General features: G+C 32.9%; 1 protein-coding gene across 1 annotated transcript in view; it reads left to right on the top strand.

Moving 5' to 3' along the window:
* The window catches only part of LOC123558438 (glycine receptor subunit alpha-2-like), a 75,224-nt gene that overhangs the window by 39,193 nt on the left and 15,894 nt on the right, over positions 1 to 20,137 (top strand). Inside the window, exons 3-6 of the mRNA XM_053544617.1 lie at positions 13,930 to 13,997; positions 15,333 to 15,449; positions 16,004 to 16,113; positions 18,045 to 18,127. Coding sequence (XP_053400592.1) covers positions 13,930 to 13,997; positions 15,333 to 15,449; positions 16,004 to 16,113; positions 18,045 to 18,127 — 378 coding nt within the window. The remainder of the gene's footprint in view (positions 1 to 13,929; positions 13,998 to 15,332; positions 15,450 to 16,003; positions 16,114 to 18,044; positions 18,128 to 20,137) is intronic.

Raw genomic sequence — 20,137 nt, 5'->3', positions numbered from 1 at the left:
CGCCATGAGAAAACCAACATAGTGGCTTTGCGACCAGCATGGATCCAGACCATCCAGACCAGCCTGCGTATCCTGCGCATCCGCGCAGTCTGGTCAGGATCCATGCTGTTTGCTAACGATCTCTCTAATTGCAATAGGCTTTGAAAGCGAACAGCATGTATCCTGACCGGTCTGGATCCATGCTGTTCGCAAAGCCATTATGTTGGTTTTCTCATGGCGCGGCTTATATATTGTCTTGGAGAACCAGTTATATCATCGTATTGTTACAAGGCACATATATACTGTTCAAAGTTAGGTACCATTGTATCTTAGCAGACCAAACATGTCAAACAAGATTCAGTATCAACTGTAATAAAGCATATCGTACAAAATTAGAGTGGATAATCAGATGAAGAACAACACAATTCATTTCCTATGAAACATTCATACATCTACTTTAGTACACCTATTGAATCGTACATTTAGTTTTATTCTCGAACATTAGCAGAAATTTCACGAAAATCTTTCTCTGTATTTTGAAATAATTCAATTTAAACAGTAACTTTTAAAATATATGTTTACAGATTTCTATTTTTATTTTTTATTTTTTATTTTTTATTTTTGTTTCCACGATGTGTTTTTATAATTTTGACGAAGGTGTTAAACTAGCTTATAGTCTATTTGTGTGTTTGTATTTGATTTTGCTGACGGGCTTTTTTAACCCATATAGGTATCGATCTTTTATCAATTGAATTCAATCTTCGTATCTCAGTCTAGAAACGATAACATTGCATTTGCATTAACGAAGAAAACAATGGTAATATAGTCAGTATCACATTTTGACTAGACAAACATTTTGCTGCTGATGGTGTATATCTATTAAATGGTATTGCTTTGTCTCAGTGTATATATATCAAACAAAGTAATAAATACAGAAAGTTGTGACATTTTGGCTAAAAAATATGTATTGCCTGACATCTTTTATTTAATATTTAAGCATAAAGCAATTATCTAGTAATAACAGCATAACTTTATTTGTTCACTTTTTATCGTGAGTAAATCACTTATTCACCAATTCCATGTTCCTAACTACAAAAACAACAAACAAGAAATATAGGATACAGGTCTTAGTATTTGACAGCATTCCAATGTCCAAAAAATACGAATATATTTGTCTTGTAAATGCCAGTTGCTACGACGTTGTGCGATGTGGTAATAATCGACCTGTATAAAGAGGGTAAATGCGGTTATCTTTATCTTTGTACACCACTCAGCCTAAAAACATACATGTACTATAAAAATTTAAGGCAAAAATACAATCAGATGCTCATGAAAATCTAAACAATAAAAATGGGTTTTCTATTATGTCCCGAATGAAAAAGAAAAATGTAATAACTTGACTTCATCTAATCTAGTTAAACAGCATATAAAATGACCACTCAGGTCTCTATTAGCTTCTTTGAACAACCACAAAATTAAATCACAACAATTGCATAGCGTGTAAAACAGAACATTCTTTCCAGTTAGAATCAAAATATAATCATTTAATTACCCAAAACAGAACTATAACTATAAATATTCCTATTTATATATATTTGTTAAACATGTTTCGACTCAACGCGTTCATCCGTAACAACATTAAATTCAAAATATAATGAAAACTAGCTCTAAAATGGATAACGGCAATTTCCATTTGATAACGAAAGGATAACACTGTATGGGGAAAACAGCATAAAATATGAATACAAAATTAAATGCGTACTTGTGAACGTCACTTTTCTAACTGTAGATAGAGTCTGGCATAAGGAATCCAAATATTCTTATATTAAATTCAGCAAAGCCAAATGTTGAATGTTTATCTGCCTTAAATGTTCTAATAATGCTCGACTACTTACTCAGTAGTAATAATTATCACGAAACTGTTAATGCATACAAACCCATAAAATATATAGAAATACATTTAAGATACGTAATTGTGAACCTTATTCTTCTACAAAAACTTAAAGGAGATGTAATGTCAGGCCAGAACTAGATGAATACTCTTGTTTAAATCACAGTCAAGTCAAATCTGTCTTTAATATACGAATACTGCTACTTTCGACTTCTGATTTCCAACTTTTACACTTCTTACTTCCGACTTCTTGTCTTCTTACTTCCCTCTTCTAACTTCCGCACTTCTGGCTTCAAACTACCGCACTTCTGACTTCTAACTTCCTGACTTCCGACGTCCAACTTCAAAACCTTACTTCCAACTCTTTGGAAGTCGGAAGGGAGGCATATTAGTTTTCAACTGTCCGTCCGTTCGTTAGTTAGTTCGTCACAACGTTAACTTTTTGAATAAAGGCACTTTACTCGCGAACCACTGCACCCAGGACCTTCAAACTTCACATGCTGATAGTACTTATTGAGTACACCACCTCTGCTGATTTTGGGATCACCAGGTCAAAGGTCAAGGTCACAGGGGCTAAAGTTAACTTTTTACATGAAGGCATTTTACTCGCGAACCACTGCACTCAGGACCTTCAAACTTGACCTGCTGATAGTACTTATTAAGTACACTAACCTTACTGACTTTGGGGTTATCAGATCAAAGGTCAAGGTCACAGGGGCCAACGTTAACTTTTTGCATGAAGGCACTTTACTCGCGAACCACTGCACCCAGGACCTTCAAACTTCACAAGCTGGTAGTACTTATTGAGTACACTACCCCTGCTGACTTTGGGATCACTAAGTCAAAGGTCAAGGTCACAGGGGCCAACGTTAACTTTTTGCATGAAGGCACTTTACTCGCGAACCACTGCACCCACGACCTTCAAACTTCACATGCTGATAGTACTTATTGAGTACACCACCACTACTGACTTTGGGGTCACCAGGCCAAAGGTCAAGGTGCTGCGGGGGCATTTGTCACCATTAGTGACAGCTCTTGTTTGTGTGAAAAATTTGATATGCACTGGTAATGTCCAACTGCTCAGAAAATGTAACGAGAACGCTTTGCATAATATCACTTGAAAATCTTCTTATGAATCCGAAAGAAATAGTTATTTATATTATTGTGTAGCTGTCGTCGTATACAACTTTTTCAGATAAGTCCCGAGTGGCTTCATTGCAGACGCGGCACAATGTAAAAGGCACCACTTTTCTGTGAAATGTATATGGCAACATTGTTAGTAATAGATAGCTACTTATTTTGTCACGACTAGTTCAGTTAGATTATCACTAAAAAGTAGCCTGTTACAATTTTGTATAAAAAGTTAAGCATTTTCAAATATTAAATTTGCAGACGATTTTTTCTGATAAAGCGAAAACGTCTCAATTGATAATTTGTGCTCAACATGAATACCTAACTGTAATATTTTAAGTTTAGATCTAAGTATGTACCATTGTCAGAATGACTTTGCCCTTTCACTTACACTATTTATACTTAAAACTATTCTGCTATTACTTCTTACCATAAACAACATAAAGTCTTATTAAGACTAGATAAAGTTATATATCTGATCGTAGTACTACATGTCGTTATGGCAAAGTCGTTAACTAGTCAAGATCATGTTAAATTTCAAACGAAAATTTCAATCAGTGCGGTCAGTGTGAAATGTAGATGGTATTCATATAGATTACATGGAAAAATCACACACAGCGGCGTTTCTCAAAATCATTTTCCAACATTTGATGCAACTTTGCACAGGTATTGATCTAAAAGCACTTAGAATGCATTTTGATGATTTGTTAATTCAGGGGAAAGCCGATAAAACTCATAATGCTAATGTAATAATACAGAATTAGCATGACACCTAGAACTCTTTTAAAATGTCATTGTTGATTCGTTAGGTAGACGTGTAAAACAGGAAATTCAGCGTGAGCATTTTCTTTTCCTGTTTGAATGAAAGAATTGCACGTCAGCCAAACAACTGAAATATGAAAAAGACATCACACCCTAAATATGGAATGACAAAATACGTCAAACTTGATAGCTAATATAGTGGATACATTTCGAACAACCCTGATGTGATATGCAAGAAAAGTTTCTATTTAACATAAAATTTAAAATTTGCTATGCATAGCTCTTATGTTTAAACAAAACAAATCTCTATAAATGAAGACAAAGAATTGTACTGAGGTATGAAGATCAAACAACGCTTTTCTTATCATGATCATATACGTTTACATAAAAAACACTTCATTTATAAATTTGGGTCTATTAGAATAGATGTAATGTTGGTGTATGTTGTTTCTCATCAAAAAGAAATAAGATTGTTTCAATATAATAATGATCCGATCCCCACAGGTAATTATTTGGAAAGTTCATGTACTTTGAAAGATTAAAATCAAAATTTGCCTAAATTACATTTGCGTCCCTATGTGTAGCTATCCTTGCATAAAAACTACTTTTTGACTGGATCCGCCAATGTATTAACGGGAGAAAATCTTGTATTAACAAGACAATTTAACTGCTGTTAAAGAAATGATTTTTATTCTTGAAATGCTTTGTCAGGGACGAATATTCCTGCGCAGATATACGTCTGGTAGATTTATATGCGACTTGTTTCTTCCATAATTACATCTGTTTTTTTTTGTAAACAAGATGCAATCTAATCCATGGTATGATTAATTTTGCTGTATCAGAAACCAACCCAATACGCACTGCCTATGCCTTTCCTACAGAACGCCAGTGCGCTCACTCGCTACTCCCTAATTCAGCGTCGGTTCAGTTTTGTCTATAACCGTGAATGTATTGAATCGAGAGTAACTTGTATGACTGTTTGTTTTTATGCATCATATCAACGACTTTGGGAAGTATTAGTTGGTGTGTTTTATTTAATTCATGTTAGAATTCATATAAATCTTGAAAGCAGGTAAATATATGTTCGTACTCATCCTTACTCAAAATGACTATTCTTACTCAAAATAACTATAAAAATAATATCTTTTTGAAATTGTGTTCCTGTTTACCGGAATTTTAAATGATATACAAAAAATATGATTAATGTCATGTCCAAAAAATAAAAATATTTGTTTAAAAAATAAAGATGTGTTTTTGGTAGGTGTTGCCGACTAGTGTACCCCGGTAATGGCTATTTAAAACATGTTGACCGTTTCCAGAATCGTGAAGTCGTCACCTATGAAAATAATACATTTTGTCTTCATGTCATGTTTTATGCTAGAGTAGAGACAGACCGATCGAGCACATTTTCCCTTCTATCTCGGTCACCAACAAATCCCACGAGCTCCTGCAGACGTTAATACACTAAAACGCATCTAATTATCCCTTTATTCGTGGATTTCTTTCTCAACTGAGCTGCTAGAGCCTTCTACAATTTTAATATTATTGCAGGTACATTGTAAGGAAGTTATATATTTAATGACGTTTTTTTTTACAAAATCGCATATATAAATGTAATTTAATATAAATATGTTCATTAGTAAAGTGATCCGTCGAGACTTTTAAGTGCTTGTTCTTCTGCTCCTGTTTAAAGTGTATATGCTGAAATAATTCCACAGCATTTTATGATCTGTCAGTGGATACATTGTATTTGGGGCAGAAATCATTTTAGATCCTGTAATGCAAAAGGTGAACGTTCTACTGTTTAGTGTTACCTTAAAGTAACATTCTAGAAGCACGAACATCGTTATGTGTATATAGCACGATGAACACAAAGCTCATTCTCGCTTAATATGACCTGGATTGGAAGCTGTCATTTCCATGTATCAAAGTAATAAGAAATATCAGAACTCCTGAACTTCTGAACTTATTTGTCACAGCAATACATTGCAATGACAACATAGAATAATATATTCAATTTCAGCGTCGCGGGAGATTTTTCATAGCAATATTCTACAAATCCTTTTCTTCGCATTTCTTATTCCTGTTACAAGTGGTCGATTTTGAATGTCATTATACAGAAGCGTTTTATGTATTATTTGAAATATAAATTCTATTATGATAAGACATCTTTATTGTCTGTAGAAATAAGGGATATTTCTGGTTTAAATATAGTCGTTAACAAATATTCTGTTTTGTACGGGTTTCCTCAAAAACTGAGTAAACAAGGTTTTCAATCTTTATGGAACTTTTATTATTGTATTAAAGAACGATTAAGAAGTCTACTGGGACATCTAGATATTGATTATACTCGCAGCACATTATTTCTCTTTGAGATTGGAAGTTGATGCATAGCTTAGAATAAAGAGATGACAATGATACTTGCAGAGATAACTCGTAACGCTGATTTGGCGAATTCTTATTTTTCATTGTTGTCATTGAAATTTAAGGTGTTAGTTTTTTTTGATCGCTTTTTTCTGCCAAACAATATCAAAAATCCTCGTGTAGAGTACATCTTTTTGTCTGTATAATGGTTGCAAGACCGAGCTATCTGCATAGAAATCACGTACAGTTTCTTACCAATGTGTTAAAGTATAAAATATAACCTTGACACACCTTTGAGCATGCAAACAATTCTCAATAAAAACAGCAGACGACAAAAGGTTATTTCAATGCCTTTTAAACACAAAATATTGTATTGGGATGTAAATCTAGGACAGCATTGCTTACGGTCAATACACTGTCGAAATAACTTTTTTTAAGAGTATTTTTTTTGAAATATTACTAAAAGTATTTGTGTTCAAACTGATTTTCGTATTGTACTTTGCAGACTTCGTAACTGCCCGTTTAAGACTTATCTTTCTTATCTGTGAAACCACAAAGGAAAGAGACTTGAAATCGAGCTTGCTTTATTAAGGATTTAGAATGGCACTGTCTAATACATAAATACATGAAAAAACTTCAACCCGTTGACGTTAGGGAATATTCTTCTCTAAATGTCGAACCACCAAAACAGTAATACAGTTCAAATATAACTTCGCTTACATTTTTGTCAGAACTTACCACATAGGCGTAGATTAATATATTAGACCCTTTTCATCTACTGTCATTTCAAATTAGAGCTAGCTTACTCATATTCTAATGCTTTCAGACCCAGACAACTTTGTTTACCGCCGCTTTTAAACGCAAGAATTGACTATCCTAAATTTGACGCGGTCTGACTTAATAAATAACCTTGTTGCCAATCAACAGACGTCCAAATTTAGACAATTATGTCTCTTCGAATGACTTGGAAAGATTACATTTCTAATATAGGTGAGCGTTGACTGTCCTGTTTTTAAGCAATTAATTAAGTCAGCAGATTGATTGAAAGCTGAAGGAAATGAACAAACGTAAAAGAATAAAACTGAATTACCAATCTAACACGTGAACAGGTTAGTAAAGCATGCTAGGTTAAAGCAGCATGCCTCCAGATCGTTCGACAACAACAAAAAATATTTTTTTTAGATATCTTGAGATAAATGCTATATTTCTTAAGAAGGCTTTAAAATTTAATTACTGACAAACTTTATATTACGGAAACACATGAGAATTTGCTGTTTTTACTACTTTTTTACTACCGGGGTTAGATTCCCGGCGCGGTCATATTTAACCAACGAAAACCTGAGTTATTAGATTGGGGTAGATGTCGGTCGGGCGGGCGGGCGGCGGCGGCGTCAAACTGGTGTTTCCGGTCAATAACTTTTGTTTCGGTAAAGATATTTGAATAACACTTGGTATGTATGTAGCTTATATCAAGACAAAGGCTGGGATTGATTTTGGGGTTTCTGGGATCAAGGTCAAGGTCACTGTTACTTAAAATAGAAAAAGGGTTTCCGGTCAATAACAACTTAGGAATGAGCTATCATGATGAAACTTGGTGTATAGAAAACTTATATAAAGTTGTAGCTTGGGATTGATTTTGGTGTTTCTGGGATCAAGGTCAAGGTCATTGTTACTAAAAATAAGTTAGGGTTAGGGTTAGCATATCTTCTACATGCATGGAGGGATTTTAATGAAAGTTGGCACAATTGTTCACCATCATGAGACGGAGTGTCATGCACAAGAACCAGGTCCCTAGGTCTAAGGTCAAGGTCACATTTAGAGGTCAAAGGATACAAGAATGAAAACTTTGTCCGCAGCATATCTTCTTCATGCATAGAGGGATTTTGATGTAACTTGGCACAATTATACACCATCATGAGACGAAGTGTCTTGCGCAGTTCCCTTCTTTAGAATTACTTCCCTTTGTTGTTACTATAAATAGCTTATATTGTAACTTTTTCATTACTAGACGTAGGGAAAAATCGAGACCACTTTTCTGTAGTACAACATGCATGTTACATCCAATTTTGAGGTGTATTTTGACCAATCTCTACCTGGTAAGGATTTCTGTGTGGACTTACAATTTTTTTTTGTATTTTTTTTTAAGATTAACTTCACTTAGTTGTTACTATAAATAACTTATATTGTAACTTTTTATAATTGACCGTAGGGAAAAACCAAGACCACTTTTCTGAGGTACAATATAGTTGTTACTTTCTAATTTTAGGTGTATTTTAAGGTATCTCTACCTGGTAAGGAGTTTTTTTGTGGGCTTAGAAAAACAAAAGAATTACAATGATTACTAAACAACCACAAAATTAAAATTACATCTGCAAATACAGGTGCTAGAGTAAAGACATTTGCTGTGACGGGCGTATATTGTGACATTCTTGCACTCTTATTCTTATGAAAAGTGTTGAAAACCTGGTTTCGTGGCATTGCCGCGTTTCTTGTTTTTTCTTGATTTGGAATTTTTAAAATATTTTAGAAACAAAAAATCATATTCTTATGTTCATAATATGACCAAACTTCAATTTGAAAGAAAGATTATGTTTTAGCCAAATCTGGAGGCATGCTGCTTAAGGAGAATACACGAATTGCTTATCTGAGCTTGTATGATTTAGAGAGTTAAATATGAAATAAGATATTTGAGACTATTTTATTTATATATACGAGTATATATTTTATTTTGGTAGTGTATTTTATTTATGACAGTTCATAATATATAAAGCAAAACATGTACTAACACTTTTTTTAATGATAAAAAACAGTATTTCTATACAATATGCCTCAGTATTTTATGTAAATATGCATTGTTTACACATCCATATATACACCATACCTTGGTAATTAAAATGTTCTTGTAATTATTTCTACTGTAATATAGTTTTATTGTTTATTAAAGTCTCATCAAAGTATACAAATCAATATTAAATACATGATGAAATTCTATATATACATGTACTTTGCCACTAAGTCTTTTTAGTAGAGTTATAAGAGACTACTAAAACATAATACTATCACAGTTTTTAATAATTACTACACATTTAAAATAATAATAATTCAAATTAAAATTCACTTTACATTTTTATATATACATACTTATGTATTTATACATTAACCCTGAATTAGAACCGCATCGGTAGCTTAGTGGTAGAGAGTCCGCTTCGAGTGTGGGAGGTCGTGGGTTCGATCCCCGGCCGCGTCATACCAAAGACGTAAAAAATGGTACTAGCAGCTTCCTCGCTTGGCGCTCAGCATTAAGGGGATAGCGCTAGGACTGGTCAGCCCGGTGTCAATATAATGTGACTGGGTGGGGGGTATCATGCCACGTGTCTACGGCGTGATATTCCATTGAGGCAGCACTATAAAGTTGGGCATTGTGCTCACTGCTACAAGTAGACACCGTCGTTTATATGACTGAAAAATTGTTGAGAAAGACGTTAAACCCGAACACACACACACACTGAATTAGAATAAAAAGAGGGATTTGGTATGTAATAACTATTACACAAAATGTACTACATGTTACTGATAGTGAGGCCAAAGCTATATTATAACATAGGATTTAATATTATGCGTTTACTAAAGGCAGGAAAAAGTACTGAGTTTATTCATTCGTTTGCCAAATTGAATTAATTTAGAAAGGATATCTAGCTCAGCTATCTCTATATACTGGTCATTCACATTTCAAAACAAGAGCATGTGTCTTGCAGGTGCAGACGTTAAAAGTCCAAAAGGGGCCATAATGCTAGCAGAGCAATGCAGAGTTACAGTACTTGCTGTGCAACGAATAACTGCTCTATGTTTAAAATAATAGCTTTGGCGAAATGTAGAAAAGTTTACCTAGAGGCAAAACTTGACCAAGAAATTTTAACAAGTGTTGCAAGTTTTCAAAATATTCAGAATGTAGCTTTGATAGATTAAGAGAAAACTTGAAACATAAGACTTAAGACACATGAATAAAACTTAGTTTTGAGTATAAAAAAGAGATGTTACGTCTAAATCCTAGTTTTCCTAATTAACATACATATCATTACCAGGGACTTATTTTAATATATGTATACATGTGCGTAAACTACAAGGATAAAACATTCCAGTTTTCTACAATATTAAAAAGACTTATTTCTACAGTATAAAACAGCTTATTAGTGGTGAGATAACATTATATATACAAATGTGTGTTTCTTAATTGCAATATATCATAGCAGGCTTTGGCACAGCTTCTAATTAACATATTGTTGGAGAACTAAGTTACCATTTTTTTTCAGTATCAGACTGCAAGTTAAAATTTGTTACCTTTTGGCAAATAGCAAATAGTAAATAGTATGTTTCTAATATTTGAATACATAGGGCATTGTAAGATAACATGACTCTCATCTTTTACACTCCCGATACAAAAAGGGCAAATACGGTTCTCAAGAGACAAATTCATGTTTCTACCAGTTTCTAACATAAGTGGGGCTACCCCACATCTAAACTTGGCCAGAACAAATGCTGTAAGAGGCAATGGTAGAAACAAACTAAGAATTTACTGTCTTTTTAAAACGAGTGTTGTACTGAAGAATACTGTAATGCGGTTTTACCTATGAGTACGAGGTAAAACCGCATTACAGTATTCTTCAGTACAATACTCTTTTTTAAAAAGACAATAAGTTCTTAGTTTGTTTCTACTATTGCCTCTTACAGCATTTGTTCTGGTTACAATATTTTTCCAGTCATTTTTGTATTTTTCAAACATAGTACTGAAAACCTTATCACAAAGTTTTCTTTTTGATACAGTCAAATGACCATTACAACACATATCTAAATCTAACTCTATAAAAGTTTGTTTTACACAAAAAACCTAATTCTTACAACTAGGCTTTGCATTATCTCTAGTCCAGAGAAAATTTTTTCTATTGATAGGACTGTTTTCCATTGTAATTAGTCTATACCACAAATTACACACTGTTTTATATTGTTTAACTAAAGGTAGTAGTCATCCCATATCACTAGCCATAGCGGCAGTCGGTGTGTATTTTCCAACGCCAAGAAAGAAACGTAATGCTCTTTTCTCTACTGCATTAATACATGAGTAGGACCGAGTACCCCAAATGGCAGATGCATACGAGATGACAGGCCACACAGTTGAATTATACAATTTACTAAAAACTGAAAAGGACATACCACCTAGACTCTTATATCTGGCTATAAGTAGACCAAGAGCTCTACTGGCGCTTTGAGCCTCAGATTTGACAGTTAGATTAAAGTCTAAATGCTCAGTGAGTAGCATTCCTAAGTATGTATATTTTGTAGTATATCCTAATATATTATCTCCACATTTAAACACAAAATCTGACCTTGACAAGGGTTGTGGTCTGAAATGAACAATGTTACTCTTATTACAATTGATAACCATACTATACAATGTACACCAACTGTTAAGAACATTTAACATGGACTGTAAGTCCTCCTCATTCTCAGCAATCAATACTAAATCTTCAGCATAACACAAAATGCAAACCTGCTCATTATCAGTAACAATACCTTTACCTAGAGCCTTGATCTGCAACGCTAAGTCATTTAAGAACAGGTTGAAAAGCAAAGGCGACATCGAGCATCCCTGACGTAAGCCGGAACTTCCCGAGAACTAGTCATAAAAACCATTTATCCGGACACATGCAGATACTGAATTGTATAAAGACTTTACTGCCGACAACATTTTAGAAGATACACCAATGCTGTTCAACCTGTTCCACAATAACGCTCTATCAATACCATCATACGCTCGCCTAAAATCAATGAAGGAACAGAATGTTGATTTACGTAACTTTTTACGAATCAAAATGATATTTGTAAGAGTAGAAATGTGATCTATTGTACTACGTCGCTTTCGAAAGTCATTCTGTTTATCCACAATTTTAGCATTTAACTCTGACCAGCGGGATAATCTATTATTAAGAACACTTGCATAAAATTTATACATACTAGAGGCCAGGCTAATGCCCTGATATTGGAGAGGGTCTCTTGTATCAATGGTGCTGGAATTTGGGATAGGGTTGTCTTTCCCAAAAGAGACGGTTCCATTCCGGTCTCACAACATACACATAATAAGTGCAAAAAGTGACGGACATATCATTTTTTAGAAGCTCGTTAGGAATGCGGTCAATGCCAGAGGCCTTATTTAATTTTGCTTTATCGATAGCCGCTTTCACTTCAAAAATTGAAATATGACTATCCAACTCAGGGTCTAACACATGACTATCTTCTCCCGATAATGACTGATTAGAGTAGGAACCATTACTCGTCTGATTCAAGAGATTTGAGATGTCACCTTTTCACCTTTCTAAAACATCTGGTAATTTGGAAGAAACCTTCCCATCGTCCAGCACCACCTCCACAGGAATACTATTCTTACGTTCTTGGCCAACCCCAACAGTACCAATTGTTTTCCAAAATTCTACATCATTTTCTTTAGCCAAATTTGTAAGCTTTGTCCGAGTAGAAAACTTATGGAATCTCTTGGCTCTTTGAACCTCTCTCAAATAGTTTTCTAGAGTTAACATAAGCAGTTTAAAAAACGGACTTTATCAGCCTTACCATTACATTTTAACCATAATATATGTCCTTATCAACGGGTGGTGATTTGTAATCGGTTAGATTTAATTATATTTGATTATTAACAGTGTAATTTAGGGATGTAATTGACAGTTACATTTGATTTATTATTTAATGAATTACATGAAACAAAAACTGACTTCTGTAAACATAACTAATTTCGTTGATAAATAGTGTACAAGTAAAAAGCAATGATTGTCCGAGAACACGTTTGCTACCCTGTTTTAGACATCAAATAGTTAAATGATAATGTGAACATTCCTATTTTGATCTTTATTCAAACAATTATTTAAAAAAAGAAGCTGAATGCAGCCTGGCTAAACAGCTGCCGAAATCACATAGGTATCACAGAAAATAGCAAAGATTGCTTGAGATATGTATATTCAGATTTTTGCCTTGATAACATAAAAACAGAAAAAAAAACAGTCATACAGTATTCAAATGTATACTTACTGTTCAAAGGATACTAAGGATCTCATCACAAACTTAAACATTAAAAAAGAAGTTCGCAGATCTTTGTATACAAGAACTTTTGTACTGAAGGCTCTTATGGCTTTCTTTGATCTTGTTTATTTCAAAATATGTAGGACTGAGTGATGTTCTCGCACAGACATTTTAAGACACAGATGTTTGAAGGCGTGTACGGTAGCATGCATTTCCATTACCGTCCATGAACAGGCTCAATCAAACCGAGCCTGCAACATTTTTTTTATTTTAATATAGTTTTGAAATAATTGAATTGAATGTAGTGTGTATACGTATTTTCATGTACATGGGCGTCAGTTTGGGTTATAACTTGTCAGTAAAGAAATTTGGTAGAGAATTTATTTAAAATGCGTGTTATGTTATTGTCCCATTTGTTCTTGTTATTGAATGTAATTAATTACATTTGAAAAGTAGAAGTACTTTACTGCAATTTCTTCTTTAGAAATTATGCAGTTGTAATTAAATTGAACATTTTACAATGTAATTTTAATTTTATTACCGTCTTATATTTTAAAGTAATTGACCCCAGGTCTGACATACAGTGTTGTAGGGTTTTATTTCAGGTGGCTTTCAAATGCTGATACAAACATTCACTTTGTGTAACAATTTTGTAAAATTACCATTGAGATACCCTAAAAACGTTAACTTTGTAACAGTGTTGTTTAATTATGTTTCAGATGTCGCTACAAACGTGACAATTCAAATTCTCATACAGAATATTTACTCCGTCAGCGAATCGTCCATGGTAAGTATTTTATCGTTTTGTGGTGTGTAATTTGTTACCTATGCTTTTTGGTTGTCAGGAGAGGTAATGAACAGAGATAATCTATTTAGTCTACATTTATTATGTTGCAATTTATGTTTTGATTCAATTAAATATGGAGAAAAAAAAAAGGTTGGCTTATTTTACAACCACAACAAGCATGGCGTTAAAACACTGAGAACACTTTCTCACAATCTGGGTAATTTTCTTCCGGTACTGTGCTAACCCAACCCCCACCCCCCCCCCCCCCCTCAAAAAAAAAACAATTGAATAACCCGGGGCAATAAGGGCAGAGACCGTATGAATAGAGTATGGCATAGAAGTCCTGAACAGTTACAGAAAAGACAGCAGAAACAAGAAATATATGAGGTAGAAAGTGATGGTAACATTATCAAAAAATAATAACCAGGACAATTTTTTTTCTGACTATTTTCCTTACTGTAATTTTCGAAAAAGAACCTTGTGACGTATGTAATTAATTACGTCATCAAGGGATAATCGCTACTTTTAGCTTTACCAGACAATATTGCTTTAGTTGTCTTCCAAACAACCTTTATTTATATGTGATAAAAATCCATATTCATGTCTACGTCTAACATATTCATTGTAACACGTATAGCGCATTATTTTTGTTCATTTGAATGTATGTACCTTGAAAACATGTTGGTTTTCTTAACGCTGACACCGTTTGTGTTTTTAGTCAAAGTTTATTTGTCATCATTGTGTTATTCCATGCAAAACGGCTGCTTTGATAGATAACTTAGTAAATGCTTTTTGATCACAATCTTCCTTTGAAGAAAGCCATACTTGTTGGTGTTCGTAAAAGAAATCTTATTTTGCTACTTTGATTGGAACAAATTTCTGTCAAAACATTTGTGTTGTCAAATAGTTAGTTTCATTAAATTTCTTAAATAAACAAAAGCTGTCAGAAGAATTGCAGGGTAGTACATTGGCTAAGTTTTTTTCTTATATATTTTCATTTTTTATATATAATTTTAAACTGTTCTAGAACAAAAATCTTAAAATATGATTTCATGACGATGCAACATGAATACACCGCCTTAAAAGAAACAATATTATTTTATCTCAACTTTAGTTCAGACTATTTGATTGTAAATATTAGAAAATGGAGATCTGACATGACATTTTGAAAGTTCAATCACTTCAAAGATATTTTTGAAGAAATCTTTCTCATTTTTTCTCGGGTATTTTCCAGAATGTATAACTTCATGTCTTGTTTATATTCATCTCCAGTATTTTTTTTAATTCCATATTTTCTATGAATGTTGTGCAAAATATTTCTGATTTTGTTTTCAGGATTACTCCCTTGATATTTTCTTGCGCCAAAAATGGGAAGATAAGCGGCTGAAATACGAAAACATGACAGACTTGGAGTGGCTAGAAATGGATAATAAAATGATGGATAAAGTCTGGGTAATACAACATTCGTACAAAACTTTTCGAAATCAGTGATAACAACTGAAACATTTTAAAATATTTATGATTTTATTGTCGTTTTTGCTTATGAGAAACATTTACCTTAAATCAGTAATTTATCAAATGATGCGCTTTTAAAACAAATATTTGAATCTAAAATATTTACAGTACAAATATACTCACAATTTACTGAGTTATTATAAAAGTTGCGTTATCTCGATATTCTAATAGACGAACGGGAAAGCCATAATTACTACAGGCGCACAAGCACCGATTGTGATCTAGCACAGCAAAATTTACGGAACCAGAACAAACTACTCTTTTATCATATGCCTCTATCTTTGTTTTTTTTTATCAAAATTGACTGAAGACTCTTCTGAAGTCAGAAGTATTAATTAAAGTAGTACAGGCACAAACTTGATACGAAATTGAAGCTCCACATAATGGAATACGGATTTTAATTTCTGTTCGTTCGTGTTAATTATCTGTAAAATGCAAGTCGTGTGTTTTACAGAATATCATAAAAGTATATAATAAATATACACTCTCAGGTTCCAGATACATACTTTTCTAACGAGAAGAAAGCCAGCGTTCATGACGTTACAGTTCCTAATAGAATGATGCACCTATATAAGAATGGAACCGTTCTATACAGTTCGAGGTAATGTGCTATATGAAAAGGTTTACAAAATATATTTTACCTAGTAAGATATACAACAAAATGAAAAGAGAGTGATACATTGTCGCTGTGCATATGAAAAATGTAATAAAGTAGATATTAAGGCCAACGAAAATATAACGTACTTAGCTGATAGGAACAACTACTAGGAAAAGCATATAAAAACAATAATACTCTTTTCTTTTACATTTTCCTTTAATAAACGGAAGGAGCATGAATTTTGCAGTACAAATTATAAGTTTCATTTAAACTGCTTAGTTATCACGACTTACAACTTTACAAATCACTGTATTTTAACTAACATATGACAAAGTCAGCTTGTTAGATGGTTATAAAATTTTGTCAGATAAGCGCCTCTTTGACAAAATTAATTTTAGGTAGAACACTGCTGCAGATACGGTTTAGTTTCATTTCATGTATCATAATTTGGCTGTGGTTATATAAGCGAATATCCGATGGGGCCTCTATTGATCATGTACTTACAAGTGAAATACGATGTGCCAATCGTTTAATCATGCTCCTACACGACTTTAGTGAAACATGATATGTCTTATTTTGGCCTAATTCTTATAAGAGCAACCTGATATGTACTCCTTTATCCATTTAATATCGTTTTTCGGCGATGCTGTTACAAGTGAAAGACGTTTAAGGCATGTACTTATAAGTGAAACACTGTGGTTTCTTTTTGTCATGCTTTCACAAGCTAAACACAATGTGTTCTGTTTTGGTAATGTTAACACGATATGTGACCATGTTGATCATGCTCTTGGAAGCAAAATATTGACATTGTTTTTACAAGTTACCAATCATGTGCCCTTTTTGTCATGTTCTTAAAAGTAAAAACAAAATGTTCTCTTTTTGTAATTTGCAAGTAAAACTATGTTTGCTTTTTCGATCGTGTTCTAACATGTGTAACCATGAATTCGTTTTGTTTTTACAAGAACAACACAACATGCCCTCTTTTGTTGCTACATGTTCTCATTTGCTGGTGTTTTTAAAGTGTGTTCTCTTTTGTTGATGCTCTTTGAAGTAAAATACGATACGTCCTTATTTGGTAATGTTCTTTCTAGCGCAACTTTGTGTGACCTCTATTGGTCATGTTCTTATTATCAAATGCTAATGATAGAAGTGCATTTATATAATTTTCATCGAAAACCATATAAACAATATCCTAAATGAAAATTTAGTAACTACTAATCGCTGAAGTTGCCAGTTTGTATTGAGACAGTAGATAAACATTCAGTTATCGAAATGCTTGTGGTGAAATATATGTTTAATGTTCTTTTCGTTATACGTAACAGTTTAGATCTCGGTTAATCTATTTTCAAGATCCGTGTCTTTAAGGCATCCCACTGGAATATCCTTTTGTCATGATAAAAGATCAGATTACAATTGTATTGATTATCTTTCTAATGCAGTAGATAAAACCAAATGGGTTTATGTTTATGTGTAAACAAAAACAAAATAGTCAAATATTCTACGACAGACTAGTTCGTGAGTTAAGTCAATTCTAGACTTTTATATGGGTCATAATTCAAAACTTAGGGATAAATGCAATCGCTTTAAAGACATGTAAGAAGATTAAGTTATAAAGCGCGTAAGTAAAGCTGAAATATGGGAACCTATTCGATAGCTTTGAACTTAAGACGTTCTAAAATCAGATACACATATCTCTCAAATAATACACCTTTCACATATGAATTAAAGCAGAAATAATTATATTGTTAACTTGATATTTTCGTGTAATTCCAAAAAATTCAAAACTGCAAATTTTAAAGCGAAGTATATTAAAATCGAAATTGGTCTTTCGGCAGGACAGGTTTAACTGTTAAAATTTGCATTACTGATAATAAGCAGAAAACAAATTGCAACAGCAATGAATACTTTATATATATTTCTTCTGATTCTTTCAGATTATCGCTGACATTAAGTTGTAACATGAAGCTGCAGAAATATCCTCTGGACGAACAAATATGTCCCATTGTAGTTGAGAGCTGTAAGTATAGTCCGATGTTTACATTTCCATATTTTTCGCCTTTATGTAAAATGATTTAAACTGTTACAAGGCAATGACAATACCTAAGAAATAATGTGTAAAACAATCGTGATTTAACGTTATTAATACACGAAAGAGAGGTTATACGTCCGCGGAAGCATTTAAAAAAATTTGAATTATTCCGGCGACGTGTAACCGATTTTGAGCGTATTAATTTAGGTAAAACAAGATTTTGCTATACATTACTTCGATTCTAATATGCCTTTTACCTGAAAAAAGAAGATTAAATATAGTAGTGCTCTTTCTTGGTGGCAACTAAAACATTGACGTCATCGTCCGTTAATGTGACTTCGTTATAGTGTAATCGTGTTTGAACAGGAACAAGTGTATTAGAATTGTAGACATTTATGTTTCCTGTTACGGTAAAAGGCAAGGAATATCGTACACTACTGAGGTAATAAGGAATAGAATTACAGTGAAAGTTTCGTTTGTAGTATCGTAAGTAGATTTAAGGTTGAGGTTAATATATGAAAAGTATCTTAAATGCAATTAAAGGTATACTAGACATAAAATTCATACTTAATAATAGGAACTACTACTTAACATAGTTTTTGCAAACATAAAAGAAACAAGTTTATGTGTAGTAACAACACTTTTATATGCATTACGTTAAAAGTATACACTTTGTATATGTATAGCAGATAAACACCGTATAAACGTGTCCCACCGCTAAACCACTGGAAGTGTTTTTAACGTTCCATAATTACTGAATGACAATTAAATATTATATGTAATTCTTCATGCACATTTAAAATATCTATATTAAGTGAAGTTAAATGCATCTGATAGGCAGAAAGGTAGAACTTTTGATTGTAAGACTTGCATCAGATATCTTTTACATACTATTTATACCCTATTACTTTCTGATAAATGTGTGTTTACAGTCAGTAAATATCTGTACACGTACAATAACATTTTCTTATTGTTCTTTAACATTAAAGTTTTAAGGCATCAGAAACGTACAGAGTTATGTATTTGGTTGTACTAAAATGCATCGATCTACAAGTTTCCGTTTTAAGTAGATTAATGAATTTATGTGATTAAAAACAATCAGGAGCTTTCCAAAAGGTTTAAAAATGTATTTTTAGTGTAAGGAGTGTATAACAAAAAATGATCTACACATTTCCGTTTTAGGTAGATTTAGGAATTTATGTGGTTCGAAATAACTAGTAGCTTACCAAAAGGTTAAACAATGTATTTTAGTGTAAGGAGTGTATATTAAAATATTGATGTTGAACAAAAATTTTTTTTCAGCTAAATATATTTGTTACACACATGGTACATTAACTAATGCACTTTTATCAACAATATTCATATATCAGGCTAAAGTCGGCCGAAAATAATTTGTCATTTATTCATGGCAAGGTATTTTCAACTAAAAAAAGCAACATGATTGAATACTTTTATGACACATTTTGAATCTAATCTCTAATTTCATTTGCTAACACTCTGCAGTTAGATTGAAGTTCAATTCACATCTTTTCAATGCTAATGGAATCCAAATTTTCGGATAACGCGAAATGAAGTTCTAGCGTAATCCAATTATCCATCGATTCTCTCTTCCCTAATGAAGACGTAAAATGCAATTTTCCGTTTAATGCATTGTTATAAACAGGCAAGCGCCAGTTCAATAAAGACATTATTGTTAATGTCGTCATACATTGTCTACAAGTAATTGATTATACTCTTGGAGAGAAATGGTAAAAGTAAGGTCACTGTGCTTAATAGTGACGAATTGCAAAAAGAAGCGTTACAGTCTACGGACGTACAGATGAACAAGCGTTCCGATCAATACTGTATTCTTTTACGTTGAATTAAACATGTTTTATATAGCCATGAATGGAACGTTGTATGATTGGTTAAGAAATTTTGAGTTTGTGAAGTCATAAAATTTCGGATTATTTTTTTTAAATAAAAATGATATACGTAAGATGTATGGCATCAGTGTCT

Source organism: Mercenaria mercenaria, chromosome 5 (assembly GCF_021730395.1).
Source record: "Mercenaria mercenaria strain notata chromosome 5, MADL_Memer_1, whole genome shotgun sequence".
Classification (NCBI taxonomy): domain Eukaryota; kingdom Metazoa; phylum Mollusca; class Bivalvia; order Venerida; family Veneridae; genus Mercenaria; species Mercenaria mercenaria.
The sequence above is the reverse complement of the archived record's forward strand: the minus strand, read 5'-3'. Positions and strand labels throughout refer to the sequence as shown.